Source organism: Chrysemys picta, chromosome 2, assembly GCF_011386835.1.
Source record: "Chrysemys picta bellii isolate R12L10 chromosome 2, ASM1138683v2, whole genome shotgun sequence".
Taxonomy (NCBI): domain Eukaryota; kingdom Metazoa; phylum Chordata; order Testudines; family Emydidae; genus Chrysemys; species Chrysemys picta.
The window spans coordinates 178,218,750-178,237,235 of NC_088792.1; the positions used below are offsets into that span (position 1 = coordinate 178,218,750).

Consider the following 18,486-nt stretch of genomic DNA (forward strand, 5'->3'; position numbering starts at 1 on the left):
GACTAGGTGGTGTTATATCAATTTTACTGAGGGCCTAGAAAGATGAAGGCCAAAATTGTCAAGTATCCACAAATTTTGGGTGCCCAGTTTGAGACACCTAGAACCTGTTTTTTCCCCCCAGAAAACTTAGCATGTTATAGCCATTTTTATAGCATATTATTTGTTCAAAGCCCAGTTCCAGTTGACTTCAGTTATAGTTGTGAGTGCTCACACTTACGCAGATCTGGTCCCAGGTGTCTCATGGGCACCCAGAAAAAGAAAAACACAGCTAGAGGCCAACTGAGGACATTTGGTTTAAGTGACTTCACTAACATCACACAGAATCTCTGTGGCAGTGGCAGAGATAGAATCTAATTCTCTAGGGTGGCTTTCAGCTTCCTTAAACATGAGACTTTGCTTTCCTCTTCCTGCAACCCCCTGCTTTATTCATTACACACCATCTAACTTCTGCAACAAATGAGGTAGGGATTCTACACATGACAGCCTCATTCATTACCCAACCCTAAGCTATTTCCAGAGCCCCATCTATGCTGTGCACTGAATGAGACAGTGGTCGTGTGGAAAAATTTGTATGTGATTGTATAATAGACTGTCATAATTCATAAGAACAAGGGGATTTCATTAGCAGCCTCCTGGTATTTCCTAACTTTTGGGTGTTGGACTTTGTAATCTTTGCATTTTTTCAGTGTAGTTCTTTTTTATGTAATGTTTTAATTTTAAAGTTTTTTTTTTAATCACATGGAGCTATATTGAACCCAGCTTGAGTCATCAGTAGGGTTTGGATCTTTTCATCCCCAGCACAGGCCACTTGAGCTAACTAACTGGTAGCAGTAGTAGGCTGAATAGGTGGATCAGGCACTAGAGAGGGATGACACATTTTGCCAGCAGGTTTCACAAATATTTGCTGACAACGGAAGAATATTGAGTTTTGGGACTCCTGGTTTCAATTCTATGTCTTGGAGAGAAGTGTTCTTTTCTAGTGATTATATATCTTTCCCTGTTCTTTCTCCCACCTCCACCCCACAGCCTGTCTATTTAAATGAAAAACAAAAAAAAACCCTGACTGGATTTCAGTTGGCAGTATCTTTGTGTTTCTTCCTAATCTTCCATTACTATACTTGATCTTGAACGAATATGACCAACCAATCAATTACAGGCAAACCAGCTAAATCAAAATTTCTGAACTTTAGATGCCTAAAACATAGGCAGCTAAATAAGTCTTCCACCCCCTCTCATCCCCCCAAGATACTGTGTACTGAACTTATAGACTCTAAGGTCAGAAGGGACCATTATGATCATCTAGTCTGACCTCCCGCATGATGCAGGCTTCAAAAGCTGACCCACCCACTCCTGGAAGAATTCTCTCCCTTGTCTCAGCTGTTGAAGTCCCTAAATCATGATTTAAAGACTTCAAATCGCTGAGAATCCTCCAGCCAGCGACCCCTGCCCCATGCTGCGGAGGAAGGCGAAAAACCTCCAGGGCCTCTGCCAATCTATCCTGGAGGAAAATTCCTTCCCGACCCCAAATATGGCCATCAGCTGAACCCCGAGCATGCGGACAAGATTCTCTAGCAAGACCCTCTGGAAAAAGTTCTCTGTAGTAACTTTTAATATCCCATCATTGACCATTGTTGCTAATTACCAGTGATGGCACGTTATTGACCTATTGACTAAAATCACTTTATCCCATCAAACCATCCCCTCCATAAACTTATCAAGCTTAATCTTAAAGCCAGAGAGGTCTTTTGCCCCCACTGTTTCCCTCGGAAGACTGTTCCAAAACTTCACCCCTCTGATGGTTAGAAACCTTCGTCTAATTTCAAGCCTAAACTTCCCGACGGCCAGTTTATATCCTTTCGTTCTCGTGTCCACATTAGTACTGAGCTGAAATAATTCCTCTCCTTCCCTGGTATTTATCCCTCTGATATATTTAAAGAGAGCAATCATATCCCCCCTCAGCCTTCTTTTGGTTAAGGTAAACAAACTGAGCTCCTCGAGTCTCCTTTCATACGACAGATTTTCCATTCCTCGGATCATCCTAGTGGCCCTTCTCTGTACCCGTTCCAGTTTGATTTCATCCTTTTTAAACATGGGAGACCAGAACTGCACACAGTACTCCAAATGAGGTCTCACCAGTGCCTTGTATAACGGAACCAGCACCTCCTTATCCCTACTAGAAATACCTCGCCTAATGCATCCCAAGACTGCATTAGCTTTTTTCACGGCCATGTCACATTGCCGACTCATAGTCAACTTGCTATCAACCAGGACTCCGAGGTCCTTCTCCTCTTCCGTTACCTCCAGCTGATGCGTCCCTAGCTTATAACTAAAATTCTTGTTATTTATCCCTAAATGCATAACTTTACACTTCTCACTATTAAATTTCATCCTATTACTATTACTCCAGTTTACAAGGTCATCCAAATCTCCCTGCAGGATATCCCGATCCTTCTCCAAATTGGCAATACCTCCCAACTTTGTGTCATCCGCAAACTTTATCAGTCCACTCCTACATTTGGTTCCGAGGTCAGTAATGAAAAGATTAAATAAAATCGGACCCAAAACCGGACCTTGAGGAACTCCACTGGTAACCTCCCTCCAACCTGACAGTTCACCTTTTAGTACGACCCGCTGCAGTCTCCCCTTTAACCAGTTCTTTATCCACCTCTGGATTTTCATATCGATCCCCAGTACTCGGCACCTGTGGAAAATCAGGCCAGTTACTTAGATGTGTAACTTTAGATGCTCAAAGTTTTGGCTGGAGTCTGTTTTCAAAGCCTTTCAAAACAGCATATTCTTCAAGCTATTTTAAAATCTTGTTAATTTTGAGTCCAAGCAGGATGCCTTCCATGTTAGTGAGGGACTGCTTGACCTGGCCAAGGCCCTGTGGCAGATACCAACCGCCATAATGCCCGCTGCAAAACAAACTGAGGAGAGGTAACAGGTACCTCTCGTGGGATTTGAGTACTTCTTTGGCACCCCAATCTGTGCTCCTTAATTGTGTCTGAAGTATAAGAAAAGTCAAAATTGAGTAAGTGTCCCCAGGGGCCAAGAGCCGCAGAAGGCTTTGACCTTTTGGGGATAAAAAGTCATACACTCTGCTTTCTTATAGTTGTGTGTGGCTAACTGTTAAGGCCTTATTGCTCAGTTATGACTTTCTAACACAGGACAGGGTGACTTCCTTTGTCACAAAGCTCCAGCATGACAGCAGAGAGGAAACTTTAAAGACAGTTAAGGTAGTCAAATTAGTGGCCAAGACAACCCTACAGGCAGCAATGGATGCCTCAGACACTGTGGCCAAGTCAGTGGCCCCTATGGTTACAATGTACCAAGTCTCTTGGCCCCAGGCATCTTTAGAGAAGCCAAGGCCATGATTGAAGATTTGCCCTTTGAGGGCTTAGGCCTGTTCAATGAGTGCAGAGCACTGCCTGTCTGCTCATTCAAGGACTCAGTTCTATCTCTGCTCTTTGTGGATTTACACCCCACCACCATACTGCAAGCCATATTGCCCTCAGCCCTATTAAAGACAGTAGACACTATCTTCTCATCCTAGGCAGCCTGAATATCAGACCAAGAAGTGAACATGCCAGGAAAATAAAGCAGAGGATGCCAGCCTTCCTCAGCAATGCACCCCTCCCACAACATGTCAGCAATTTGATGGTACCATTGGGAACCACTTTGGATGCAGTCTAGAGAGCATCACCTTTGGAAGTTTCCTCACCTTATTCCACTGCATGTCATCTACCATGACATTTCACATATGGACTGGAGATCACTGCCCATGCCACTCCATTCCATTCTTTACCTACTACCCACCCTCTTTCTCCAACCGATTTCAAGGACCCTTCCCTTGAGAGCTTGTTACATACAGAAGTAGCCTTGTTACTTCATCTAGAAGCCATAATAGAGGTTCCACCAGAATTGAAGGGAAAAGTCTTCTCCTCAAGGTGTTTCTTCATTCTCAAGAAGAGACGTTGTTGTCCTATCCTAGATCTGAGGAGACTCAGCAAATGCATATGCCATATCAGAATGGTAGCACTTGCATCCATCTTTCTGTCTTTTCAACCTCAAGACTAGTTTGTGGCTCTTGACTTGCAGGATGTATATTTCCATATAGCCATCTATCTAGTCCACAGAAAATATCCACAGTGGGGCCCTACCATTACTAATATAGAGAGCTGCCTTTTGGATTCTCCACAACACAGAGTATTTACTAAATGGCTGTCTGTGGTGGCAGCGCATTTAAGGAGGCAGGGCATCCAGGGCTACCCATACTTGGATGATTGGCTGATCTGAGGCAATCCCAAAAGGAGACTTGAACAGTGTTAGTGTATGTCCTTTCTCTGTTCTCTCAACTAGGTCTCCTGGTGAACGACAAAAGATGATAGGGTTCATTGGATTGATTGATTCCTGAACATCAAGAGCCTGCCTCCCAGAGGACAGGTTCCTGTCTCTCTCGTTGAGAAGTGACCTAAGATCAAAACCTATGGTGACATTTCAGATGAGTCTTGGATTCGTAGGTCATGGTAAAAATTCCACTTGTGGTACTGACCACTACCCCAGATCAGTGCACAGCCCATCAGTGCTACCGTTAGGGTTCAGAATAAGCTCTTACCTGACATTCCAGCTAACACTACTTCACCTTTAGAGGGAAAAGAGAGTATTCTTTCTCTTCCTCTGGCTCAGATAGCAGCAGGGAGATGTCATCAACATATTCCCCAAAGTCCTAGGTCATTTGATCCCTGTCTTTTAGAGAAGGGAGACTAGAGCACATACCCTAGGCCTAGAAGCTTAAAAGGGACATGACCCCACGGTACCCATCCCCTAGCCTCCTAAGGCAGTGGCTCTCAAACTATTTTACTGGTGACCCTTTTCACATAGCAAGCCTCTGAGTGTGACCCCCCCCCCCTTATAAATTAAAAACACTTTTTTATATATTTAACAACACTATAAATGCTGGAGGCAAAGCAGGATTTGGGGTGGAGGTTGACAGCTCGCGACCCCCCCCCATGTAATAACCTTGCAACCCCCTGAGGGGTCCTGACCCCCAGTTTGAGAACCCCTGTCCTCAAGCATACCTATATCAGCACCACTGTCCCTACTGGGTGCTATGGGTCTTACAGCCACCCAGGAAGTCTGCATCTACAGTTTCAGCAAGAATGAGGTGTCTCTGTCCATCAAAACATGGGGAGCATTGCAGGTGGCCCAGCCAGCAGTCCTTCCAACTGAATAGTCACGGGAGCAAGACTTAAGAAAAGGATCCATAGGCTGAGGAGCACAAATGTTTTTGCTCCCATCTCTTCTTTGTCATGTGATGAGACTTTGTTCTCACTTTCACTAACTTGTAGCCCAATGCAGACTTTTCAAGAGCTGTTCTGTTGCATGGCAGACACAAGAGTCCAATGGAAGCTTTCCAGGGGAAATCTCCTAAATTCCTTGACACGTTGCATATTACTCCTCCAGGACATCTTGTGATGCCAATAAATGAGAACATGCTTGAGCCAGCTGTCACGCTGTCTGGAGTGGCTCATGGCTGTAAGAGCCTACCTCAGGGCAGACTGTCAAAAAGAAGGCAGTCACCCAAACTGGTGGTATATTCTATCATTAGAGTTCATCAAGCCAATGACAAATGTAACACTCTCACCATGGAGTCACAGACAGTTCCCTGGGCAGGGTGGATTTGATTTAAATCATTAGTCAGGAAGACTCAATTTAATCATGGATTTCTACATAAAAGGGCGTTCTTGTTGGTTGTTATAACTTCTTCACAACTCAGAGATGGATGTGATTTCATTTTTAGAAGTAGACAACATTTTTAAAATGACTTATTTTGAAAACTTTTTAGATTAGTTTTTTTGCTTCAGGTGATATACTGTTGCTATGTGACATACATGATGTGACTGAAACACTATCATTAGCAGATAACTCTGAAACTATAGAAAATGATGGTGATCTTGAAGGTGGGTAGTCTTCAGAATCCTGTATGTTGAGGATGGATTCTCCTAAACAAAATAAGTCGATGAGGTTATTTATTACCATACTACTCATTTAGTATTACTCATTGCATTTACTGACACTCAATACTACTTTAAAGGTGAAATTGTAAAAGCAAGATCTGCCTATTTCAGCTATTTATTTTTTATCACAACTGCATCTAAAATGATAGTACCATAGAGTAACAACTATATTTTTTGCTCAAACATGAGAATTCAAGAATAGTCCAGAAGGAAGACAAGCAGTCCTTAAAAAAGAATTATGAAATAAAAAAGTTTACCAACCTGAAGATCCTGCATGTTCAGACATGTTCCTTTCATCATCTTCAGTGCTGCGGAAGCCCTCCTGCACCCCGTCCCCCAACTCCCTGCCCTAAGCCTCCTTTGGGGGGAGGGATAGCTTAGTGGTTTGAGCATTGGCCTGCTAAACCCAGGGTTGTGAGTTCAATCTTTGAGGGGGCCATTATAGGGATCTGGGGCAAAAATCTGTCTGGGGATTGGTCCTGCTTTGAGCTGGGAGTTGGACTAGATGATCTCCTGGGGTCCCTTTCAGCCCTGATATTTTGTGATTCCTCCTGAGAAGAAACACTTCTCGTGATGTTGTTTCATTCAGGCAACCAGGCCTGGCATTTCTTTGTTGCACTGTTTGCATTTTTCACACATGCCTCTCTTACCCACAGGTAGAGGAACTTCATTAAAATATTCCCAAACTGGGTCTCTTTACAGCCTGCTGCCATTATAGGTTTTCCCTTCTAGTGAGAGAATGGTATGTTAGATCTCAAATCAATGAAGACTACACTCAGAAAGACCTCAAGACTTCTGGAATATGTTGCTCAAACAGTTTGACTTTTGTTTCTACTGCCTGTCCCTACCTTCTCACATTTATCTCCAGAGTTCTTCTTGTCCAGATCTATTCCTCCCCCAACAATCTTCTATTCATTGAACTTTTTGAAACTTGGCACTTTTAGAGAGAGGTAAGGGATTAACTCTGTACACAAATTTGCAGAGGAACAATAGGCTTGAGGTCTGTTATTTCTCACCTTTATATATTTATTTATGTGTTTTAAAAAAAATTTGCTTTTAACAAGCATGTTATCTCTGGAGACAATAATCCACAGTTTATGAACTGCAAAACTAAGCATCTCTTATGGTATCTTCTAGACCAGGGGTGGGCAAACTTTTTGGGCCTAGGGCCACATCTGCGTGGGGAAATTGTATGCAGGGCAGGGGGTTGGGGTGCAGGAGGGAGTGCAGGGTGTGGGAGAGGGTGCGGTGTGCAGGAAGGGGCTCAGTGCAAGGGTTTGGGGAGAGGAGGGGTGCGGCGTGTATGAAGGGGCTCATGGCAGGGTGTGGGGTGCAGGAGGGGTGCAGAAGGGGCTCAGGGCGGGGGGTTGGGGTGCAGGAGGGGGGCTGGGTGCAGCAGGGGGCTCAGGGCGGGAGGTTGGGGTGCACAGGAGTGCAGAGTGCAGTAGGGGACTCAGGGCAGTGGGTTGGGGTGCAGGAGGGGTGTGAGGTGCAGGCAGGAGGCTTAGGGCAGGGAGTTGTGGGGCGGGGTGCAGGAGGGTTTCAGGCTTCAGCCCAGTGCCTCTTACCTACAGCGGCTCCGGGGTGGCAGCAGCGCGCACGGGGGCAGGGAAGGCTCCCTGCATGCCTGACCTGGCCCCACACAACAGCGCTCCAGGAAGTGCTGCGGCCCCTGGGGGAGTGGGGGCAGAGGGCTCTGTGCGCGCTGCCCTTGCCATGCCTCCAGGTAACTTCCCCGAAGCTCCCATTGGCTGCAGTTCCCCATTCCCGGCCAATGGGAGCTGCGGGGGGCAGTGCCTGGAGGCAAAGGCAACACACGGAGCCCTCTGCCCCCCGCCTGAGGGCCACAGGGAAGGGGTGCCGGCTGCTTCTGAGAGCAGCGCCGGGCCCGCGGTACCATGGGGGGCAATCCCGCGGGCTGGATCCAAAGCCCTGAGGGGCCGGATCCAGCCCACAGGCCGTAGTTTGCCCATCCCTGTTCTAGACTGAGCAATCTATACAGAAGCCCCTGGAACACAATAAGATTGGGTCCCTAATCCATGAGCTATTGGAACTCATTTAAAAAACTTTCCTTAAACATTACATGAATATATTGCAGGGGTCGGCAACCTTTCAGAAGTGGTGTGCCGAGTCATCTTTATTCACTCTAATTTAAGGTTTCGTGTGCCAGTAATACATTTTAACATTTTTAGAAGGTCTCTTTCTATAAGTCTAACTAAACTATTGTTGAATGTAAAGTAAATAAGGTTTTTAAAATGTTTAAGAAGCTTCATTTAAAATTAAATTAAAATGCGGAGCCCCCCGGACCAGTGGCCAGGACCCAGGCAGTGTGAGTGCCACTGAAAATCAGCTCACGTGCTGCCTTCTGCAAGCGTGCCATAGGTTGCCTACCCTGATATATTGTCTCATACTATAGAATTAGAATTTATAATCCCTATTCCATGATGAGATACATTATAGCTCAAAGGTATCTTAATTAAAACTATCTTGCCGCTCAGGCAAGCTGGACTTAGTGGTAAATCTTCACTTACACCAAAAATCACAAAATAATCAGGTTGCTTCAAGATCCAAGAAACCAATCACTTGCCTCAGATCAGTGGGTACCCTAGATTTTACACCAGACACGGCCGCCTATAGCCAATCCTCTAATAAAGTAACTTCCAAGATTTATTAATTAGGGCTATGTCTACGCTACTGCGGTAAGTTGACCTACGCTACGCACCTCCAGCTACGTGAATAATATAGCTGGAGTCGAAGTACCTTAGGTCGAGTTACCACGGGGGGTTGACGGGAGAAACTCTCCTGTCGACTTCTCTACCCCTGACCAGAAGAGTAAGGTTACAGGGGTCGACTGGAGAGCAATCTGCTGTCGATTTGGCGTGTCTTCACTAGACCTGCTAAATCGACCGCCAGTGGATCAATCTCAGATGCAGTGTAGACGTAAACTAGGAAAAAGAAATGTTATTTACGACTTAAAGCAAGCAAACATATACACACAAATAAGTTGCAATCTAAATCCTAAGAGGGACAGAGTTGTAGTGATCTGTCAATTCAAAATGTCTTTCAGGGCAGACCCAGGGGTAACCCTTGGTGTCTCCAGCTTCAGTTAGTCTTGGCCCTGTGAGAGTTCAAACAGCAAAGAGATGGAAAATATTCCTGTGTCTTTGTTTTATTTTTCATTCAGCCTCCAAGTCCATAAGATGAACTTCCTTACGTGTAGCATTTCCAAAGTATGATATGGCTATTCACCAATCCTTTATATTGCGATGTTCCTTGATGGCCTATCTGATTTTGATTGCCCTTGTGGATGGGTGGGGGAACACTCTTCCTATTTGCGTTCACAAGTTTAGAGTGAACATTTTAAAAGTTACAAAGCAAAACTTTCATATTTTCTTATAGCATGTAATAAAGACATTATAAATGAGATTAACACATGCAGCAACTTGCAAACATTCTATAGAGTCTATATATTGTTATAAGACTAATACCTATTTTGAGCAACACTAACACATAAGTGAACTGGTCTGGTCTCCAGCTATCAGTTTGTTGGTTTTTTAGTTAATGCCTGCAACCTTGGCAGGAGTTGGCAGTAGACCTGGCAGCATCACAACAGCCAACTTACTATGTCAGACAACTGTATCTCTGGCACCTACACCTGAGGCCTAGAGAGGAAAGATCGATTCCTATCAGGAGGGTTTGAACAATTTTACACTCAACCTGTGCCTGGCTCACTGGATAGTGATAATGGCGCATGGATGGGCAAAACAGTGACCACCTAAGGCCATGCCCCATGTCAAGGAACCAAAAAAGCTGGACTTGTTGGGACTAAAAAACTACTCATCCAGTTTACAAACGAGGATTGCTAATTACCATGTTTTATTAGTGAAATACAATTATTTAAATTGGGGTAGTGCTGATAAATTTTTACATAAACTTCCTCTGGAGAGTTAGGGAGAATTCTAATCTCCTGCATCTGAAGGAATGCTGGTGGTACACACATTTCTTCAAGCTGCACTGGATAAGACACAGCAGCAAAGTCCATAGCTGTCTTGATAGCCACAACAAGATCTTTGTTATAATCTTCTGGAAGACGTTCTGGTGGCAATTGAGGACCTACCCTTTGAGCGATGTTGTATTGTTTAGTCCCAAGTCTGGCAAGGCCCTATGCTCCTTAAAAGATTCTAGGGCAAAATTGAGGTCTTTGTAAATGTGTATATATCAGCACTCGGGCGAAGGCAGATTAGGCCTCAGCACTATCAGACAGCCGGGCTTCTTGCATCAGAGACTATCTGAAGCTTTCGAAAAGAGACAGATTGCAGAGGAGAAGACGATCGGTGGCCTCTTCTTCAGCTGCTTATGCAGCATCATTTTCAAAACAGCAGATTTGACTCTTCAGTTAGGAGCCACATAACTCCCTAAAGAATGCTCTCTTCCCCTCCCCCACCCCCTTCAATTTGAGAACAGTTTTTCATTGCTTAACTATGGACTGATAGGTAAAGGAGATTGTAGAGGTGGGGTACTCCATTCAATTCCAGACTCTCTCACCTCACATATCCCTTCCCCATCCATATTCAGGGACCTTTCTCACTAGAGCACACTACATCAAGAAGTGGAATAATTTCTAAAGCTGGTCTTACACTACGGTTAGGTCAACATAAGTGTCTGTACTACAGTATTGCTCCTGCTGCTGTAAGTCGCCCACTACACCAGCTTAATAACTCCATCTCCACAAGCAATGTAGCGCTTAAGTCTGCATTGACCTAACTACATCATGTTAGTGTAGACACTGTGTTGACTTTTCCGGCTGTCAGTACTCTACAATGCCCCACACTTTGAGTTAAATCGGTGCAAACGAATACTCCTAGTGAGGACGCATACCACTGACAGAAGGAGCTAGTGTGGACATGCCAAACCAATTTAATTACTGTGATGGCTGTACATCCACATAACTTAAGTCAACTTTATTTTGTAGTGTAGACTTGCCCTAAGTCTTGGAGCAGTTGAAGTACCTCAAGATTACAGGGGAAACCGGTTTTATTACCATTACTTTTGAATACCTAAGAAGAAAGGGGTTTGACACTCAACTGCAACAGTTGAACATCTTCATCCACATGTTCATCTTAAGAATGATCAGTGTTCTCTATAATTCCCTCTGTGGATCCACAGAACTGGTATTCAGGTCTTGCCCTAAGGTCATTTGGGGATCCGCATGAAAGTCCCCTTAAGCTTATCTCTACCAGCTTAGGTTAAAAGGTATGCTGAACCACCAAGCGAGTTAAACAAACATTTAGGGAGAGCCACTTGGCGCTCTGCCTTTCCCCAAATATCTCCCAAGCCCCTACCCCCCCTTTCCCGGGCAGGCTTGAGAATAATCCCCCCAAGCTCCTACCCCCTTTTCCTGGGAAGGCTTGAAAATAATATCCTAACCAATTGGTTACAAAGTGATCAAAGACCCAACCCCTGGATCTTTGGACAATGGAAAAATCAGTCAGGTTCTTAAAAGTAGGATTTATTAAAAAGAAAAGGTAAAAATCATCTCTGTAAAATCAGGATGGAAAATAACTTTATAGGGTAATTAGATTTAAAGACCCAGAGGAACCCCCTCTAGCCATAGGTTCAAAGTTACAGCAAACAGAGATAAACCGTTATCAAATGCCTGGTGGTAGTGGCAGCATACCTGAGAAAACAAGCTAACCAAGTTTTTCCTTACCTAGACAGCCTGGTTTATTTGGGAGAGATCTCCTCAGCATGTGACTTTATCCATTATCGGATACTCCAGCGTTTTGCTTCCCTCTGAGTCAGTCAACAAAGAGAAGTTGGTTTTAATTTCTACCCAAACAATAGAGTTTATAGAGGCATTACTGGACTCTACCACAGCAATGACTTATCTGCCTCAGCTGAGATTCAACTGCATAGTAAGTCTGGTCAATCAGTTACAAGCCCAACCTTGGACATCAATAGTTTGCCTCAGTCTCCTAGGGCACATGGCCTCTCGCACTTTCATAACTCTGTGTGCCAGCCTTCACCTTTAATGTTTGCAAGAGTGGCTGATGTATATATATCCACTCAACACACATCTAGACATGGGGGTTAGTGGGATCTGCACTCTCAAGTCTCATCATGTTTAAATTGGATTAAATTGGTGGACAGATCTTCCAGAAGTCTGCAGAGTTTACCCTTATTTCCTCTATTGCCATCCAATGCACAGATGACAGATGTTTCCAGTCTAGTATGGGGGAATTCACCTTGACCATCTCCACGCTCAGACCTTATGGTAACTGTGGTTCTTTGAGATGTCCGTATATATTTTATGACCAGCTCTTCTTCCCTGCTACTACGGAATCCTTTAACATATGGAGTCTATATTGGCGAAGGAACTGAGAGGTGGTTGGGATTGCCTGGATCTTTATGCTCTTGGGTGGGAGGTATGAGGACTCATGGAGTGCATGTCCATACTCAGCAGACACTGTTGGCCAAAAGAATCCAAACCTGAGCACATGGGGTGCATGCATTTCAAGAGCAGAACAGTTTCTTCTTCCAAAACAGTGGATGCTGTCGTCTCTTGCACCTTATTCTGTGGTCTTTCAGATTTGTTAGTAGTTCTCTCATTCCCATGTACCTTCCATGATCCTTACTGCTCCTTTACTTTCAAAGTAGTAGTAACCTTTGTCTGACATTTAAGAAGGGGACCTGTTTGTCTTCAAGCACACGTATTACATCATTAAGAACTTCAGTTTTAGTGGTTACTTAGCTGTGACAACATAATGTAGGCATATTTTGAAGAAGTAGTAGAAATTACTAGACTGACATTGTTGACTAATTGTAAATAAGCAACTAGAAATATAAAAATCATTTGTAACTTGGCTCTTTGTAAACATTAGGTTTTTTACTTAGGTACAGTAGAACCTCAAAGATATAAACACCAGAGTATTGGACTTACCAGTCAACCGGACACCCCGTGGAACTAAAAGTCCTCAATCAGGCAGTAGCGCAGACCAAAACAAAAAAGCAAATACTGTACTGCCTCGGGGCTTTAGCCCCTAGGCTCAGGGCTTCAGCCATGGGGTTTGTGGTTGCAGCCATGGGGGGATGGGGTGATGAGGAGTCTGGGGGGAGGGGCTTCTGACGCTTAGGAGCACCAGGGCTCAGGGCTTCAGCTCCATGGCTCTGATCCCAGTTCAGCCTCATGGAGGGTGCTGGGGCTTGGGGCTTCAGCCCTGTAGGGGTCACCGCGGCTCAGGGCTTTAGCTATGAGGGGAGCACCAGTTTCAGCCCCAGAGCTATCCCCGAAGCTAAAGCCCTGAGCCCTGGCACCCCCAGCCCCCACTGAAGCCGGGAGCAGAACCGTAGTGAGCCCTGAGCCCCAGCCCCCGCGTGGGGCTGAAGCCCTAATCCCCAGCACCCCTCCCGCCCACAGGTCTAAAGTGCTGAGCCCTGCTTCTCCCCCAGGGCAGAAGCCCTGCCCACCCAGATCCCTGACACACACACCCCGCCCCTTTGCGGTTGCAGACCCAACCCCCCCTATATGGCTGAAGTCCGTAACCTTTTGCTCAGAGCTACCAAACATTTCAGAGTTCCGGCTGTGGGGGAAAAAATTTGCTAGGGCCTAAACTTTAGTTGGCTCGGGCCTGAGCTTTGGTTTTTCCCCCACAATCCACAACACGGCCAACCTCCATTCCCGAGGTTCCAAGGTTCTACAGTAGTTAAAATTCAGCTCCTTTAGGGTTAATTTGTTCATCAGAACTCTCCATTTAAGTTTATGGGTAGCTAGGGTACTAGCCTTCATCTTATTTTCCCCCTTTAAATCACTAATCTTTGCACCTTTTTAAGCTTCCTTGTTAAATATTTTTGATAAGCTTGTTTGCATGTGACAGTTGAATAGTTCTACAGTAGATACTGTATATTAGTATGAAAGTACAATAAAATTTGGTTTTAAAAACAGCTCAAGGGAAACTGGTTGCTTCAGAGATACACTTCTGATGAAGGTGGACCCAAATTTTACTTGGAATTTTTGGATATACTTGGGGGTGTTTCTTTAAGATGGTTGGCCAAATAGGTAGTGTCTTGAGCACATACTACTATCTTCAGATTGATATCTTCTGAAGACAAAAATCAGTGTTTTTCTTAAAAAATACAGTATTTCTAAACGTCTTGCTTTATAATTAACACATCAGAATATTAACTTTTATTTGACTGCTTTCTTTTCAGAGATGTGGTACTGGGTTTTCCTATGGGCTCTCTTCTCCTCTCTCTTTGTCCATGGTGCTGTGGGAGTGTTAATGTTTGTGATGCTGCAGAGGCATAGGCAGGGGAGACTAATCTCTGTCATTGTGGTCAGCATTGGATTTCTGGGTTCTGTATCTGGAGCAATGATAACCAGTAAGTCTATTTTGTTTTTTACATATAGTTTTACATCTGATTTTCAAAAGAGCATTATTTCTTAGCTATTCTGGTAACTGTTCATACAAATTTGTTACCTTTAATCATGTAGTTTTTCCTATGAGAATGTCAACTTGGTTGCTCCTTCTACTGTGTGAAGATAAAGGCAGTACAGAACTGTCAGAGGACTCCTCAAATCTCTGTGTCCTCATATTTGGAAACCATGGGGAGACCTCTGTTCTGGGAAGGGTGTCATTCCATTCTTCTTCACTGAGACTGGAAGTGACAGCTTCCCAGTCTCCTGAGGTTCTGTGATGAGTGTTTCTAGTTATTGGGAGGAAATCATGTATTCTTAGGCTTTGTCTACACTGCCAATTGAACGACAAAACTTTTGTCATTCACAGCTGCTTAAAAAAGCCCCCTTCTCCTCCCGAAAGATAAAAGTTTTGTCACAGCAAGTAGCAGTGTAAACAGCTCGTTGGCAGGAGCACTCTCCTGTCGACAACTCAAACCCCGCAAAAGTGCCGACAAACAGCATTTACACTGGCAGACTTTTAGCGTCACGGCTGTGTCACTAAAAGCTGTATAGTGTAGCCAAAGCCTTAGTCTCACAATAGTTTCCTCTGCATTTGGCTTGCCACAGTGGCTCTGCTGATCTTGTCCTACTTCCTACTCCCCTGATGGTTAGGCCACCAATAACCTCTATGTCTTGGATCCCTGCTTTGAACCAATATATGCTCTGACAGGAAACAATTGCCCTGAAGGAGTTAGACCTCTGAGCAATCAGAAGCAGACTAAACAGACAAGCATTTTTCTGACAACGTGGGAAATCCTCTCTTCTAAAGAAAAAACCTCTCCACTCACTCATCACTCAATCATTGGACCTAAATGAGGAACTAAGGCCTTGTCTTGTCTATGTGAGAATTGCATGGGTATAACTAAAACAGTTCAGAAATGATTTAGTTAAATTGGTGCAACCCCTTTATGTGAACCTCCTATTTTGGTTTGACTGCATTATTCATTTAGCTTAAGTCAATTACTTAACAATTTAAGCTGAATCAAAAAACTACTCTTTAAGGAACATAAGAGTCTACGCAAGGAGGTTGCACCAACTTGACTAAATCTGTTTCTAAATTGATTTAGTTATACAGGTATGACTTATCATGCAGACAAAGCCTAAGAGTTGGAGTAAAGCCCAAAAAAGTAAAGGGTCAGAAACTTGTTTCATTCATTAAAACAATGCCCATATAAGGAATTTTCTAGCACTAAAGGTCAATTGGTAGAACAGAACCACAATAGACTACGGGAGTAATCTCAACCAAGGAGTCATCAGTATCATCAATGGGATGAGCTAAGTTAGATCTAGATCTCTTTGCAAACTGGATAAACTGAAATCAAAAGGTTCTTGCTAAGGTGTAGGGACCATAAAACCAAGGCCATTGACTCCCTACCTCAGCTATAGGCAAAATGTCATCCCTATTCCTTTTTCCCCATTTCACTCCCTGGCTGGAAGTTTGGAATCTCTGTGCCAGGAAAAGGAACATTTTGTTAAATGCGCTATACCTAAATATTGACAGAGCATGCAAGTTGTCTAATGGAATTTAATATTTGCAGACAAGAAGCTGTAAGATATTGATTAAACAGCATTGGACAATGTTATGCATATCTGTTTTCTTCTTGCCACGGTGTTCTAGATGCAGGAATTTTGGATACATATATTCCTCAGATGTTATTTTCTCTCTTCTCTCCCCTACTTATTTGCTGCCACTTTTCTATTTATTGTGTTGGCAAACTTCAACCAGTGTGTTTTTTGGCTCCATTCCAGTTGTGCTGTGTTTATAAAATGAAAATTGCTTGACACACCCTAATTTGCAATTTGACAAGAATAGATTAAAAGTCTCTCAAACTACTAAATTTTGAGAGCTTTACAGCAATGAATTTTTTTCACCTAAATATTGCAAGCCTTTCCAGAACTCTTCAATCTCTGTCCGAAACTATTAAGACACTAGAATTTGAGTCCATTTTTTAGGAATGCTGTTTGTTAAAACCAAGCAGCTGGATTTCAGTTTGGGCTGCATTCACCAACATAAACTGTCTCCAATTCAGGAAGAAGGGCTCTGTCTAAAGAATCTGTTTGATTTTGACCATGACTAGGCAAGAAACATTTAGGAAAGAGTTTGTGCCAGGTGGTTGAAATAATATAAGCATGGTATTTCTGGTGAGATACTGTAGATAGCAGCACAGAATAGTTTTTTCTGAGAATTAAAAAAATCCCTTTTTACCTAACCAACCCTAGCAATACCTACATGGAGTGTATTGTTTTGACCATAGTACTTTGTCATTTGGAATAGTGGCATGCACTATGGTCGGTATGAAAACAAGATTTTCTGTTTTTGGAAGGCGCCAAATTAGATACATAATTCGACATGTTGAGCCTGATGTACTTGCTGAGAATCGGTTCAAAGTAGTGTTTTTCCTTAAAGTTAATATTCCTTGCTTCTGTTTACTTTGGCAGACCATCCCATCATACATTGACACTACAAAGCGCTCTTTTCATGTTTAAACTAAACCTATCTTCATTAATTAGGGTTACTATATTCAAACATTTAAAAAAGAGGACACTCCACGGGGCCCCAACCCTGCCCCTGGGTCCGCCCCAACCCCGCCCCTTCTCCAACCTCTTCCCCAAAGTCCCTGCCCCAACTCTGCCCCCTCCTCTGAGCACCCTGCATTCCCCCTCCTCCCTCCCGCTCTGATCTTGGTTGGGGGTTGCTAAGTGCTTCCCTGCTCCCCACTCGCCCTGCAGTCCCTGCACCCCCCCGCCCCTGCAGCCTCTGTGACCCCCTGCTCCCCACTCACCCTGCAGTCCCTGCACCCCCCGCCTGCCCTGCACCACCCTGCCCCTGCAGCCTCTATGTCACTGCCTGCCCTGCTCCTCGCCCTGCAGCCTCTGCGCCCCCCGCCTGCCCTGCACCACCCTGCCCCTGCAGCCTCTATGCCCCTGCCTGCCCTGCTCCTCCTTGCCCTGCAGCTTCTGCCACCCCATCCCTGCAGCCTCTGTGCCCCCTGCTCCCCACTCACCCTGCAGCCTCTGCACCCCCTGCCTGCCCTGCCCCGCCCCTGCAGCCTCTATGCCCCTGCCTGCCCTGCTCCTCCTCGCCCTGCAGCCTCTGCACCCCCTACACCCTCCTGCCCCTGCAGCCTCTATGCCCCTGTCTGCCCTGTTCCTCCTCGCCCTGCAGCCTCTGCTCCCCCACTCACCCGGCAGAGGGAGAGCTGCGGGCTCCACGTGGACTCAAACACTGTTCTGTGCTGCTCTGCGGGGGAGGAGGGAGCGGGGAGGGGGAGGGACTCTGGCTGCTAGAGGCCCCAGTGGCTGCGAGCGGCTTTCAATCAGGCCCCGCCATCCAATCAGCCGAGCCGCACTCTGCATGAGGGGAAGGGGGAAATCCCGGACATTTCTAGAAATCCCCCCCCCCCCCCCCCCCCCCGACAGCCATTTAACGCTGAAAAAGCTGGACATGTCCGGGGAAACCCGGACGGATGGTAACTCTACATTAACGTCAAATAGTGTTCATATGTTCTCCCTACATTCTGGAGCCTGAATAGGTTGTTTATCTTTTTCTTGTGATCTTTAAGTACTTAACTGTAATAAAGTGCATGTAAATTTTCCATACTAAATGTGTACCATTCCACCAACCTTTTATTCCTCTAAGAAACTTCTTCTAATGCTGAAATAGGATGTGATGCCCTCCATATGTTTTCTGTGGGCATGGAAAATAAGGTGCAATGAAAATGGATTACTGTGATCCAAATCACACTAGCACATGGGATATCAAATGAAAAAAATTAGTTGCTCTTAACAAAACTATTGTAGGATCTTACATTCTTCTTACAACCGCTGATAGATTGCAAAGGTACAGTAAGCAGGACTTCATAGCTTCATCACTGGTATAGCAGTGGATGTTATTCTCAACTGTTGTTCACTGCTAATAATGTCACTTTTACTCACTTTTCATCACTTGTGAATGAGACAGCATGATTTTATTCTTTGACCTTGATTTGTGAAACATCACGTACTGCCCATGTG

General features: G+C 44.6%; 1 protein-coding gene across 2 annotated transcripts in view; it reads left to right on the forward strand.

The window, feature by feature from the left end:
* The window catches only part of TMEM170B (transmembrane protein 170B), a 34,043-nt gene that overhangs the window by 4,706 nt on the left and 10,851 nt on the right, over positions 1–18,486 (forward strand). The window contains exons 1-2 of one of the 2 annotated variants that reach the window (XM_065584961.1): positions 11,947–12,291; positions 14,226–14,396. In XM_065584961.1, the coding sequence (XP_065441033.1) occupies positions 12,249–12,291; positions 14,226–14,396 (214 nt within the window). In that variant the 5' untranslated portion in view covers positions 11,947–12,248. Of the gene's footprint in view, positions 1–11,946; positions 12,292–14,225; positions 14,397–18,486 lie in introns of those variants that run through there. The other variant, XM_005305194.5, reaches the window with a different exon arrangement.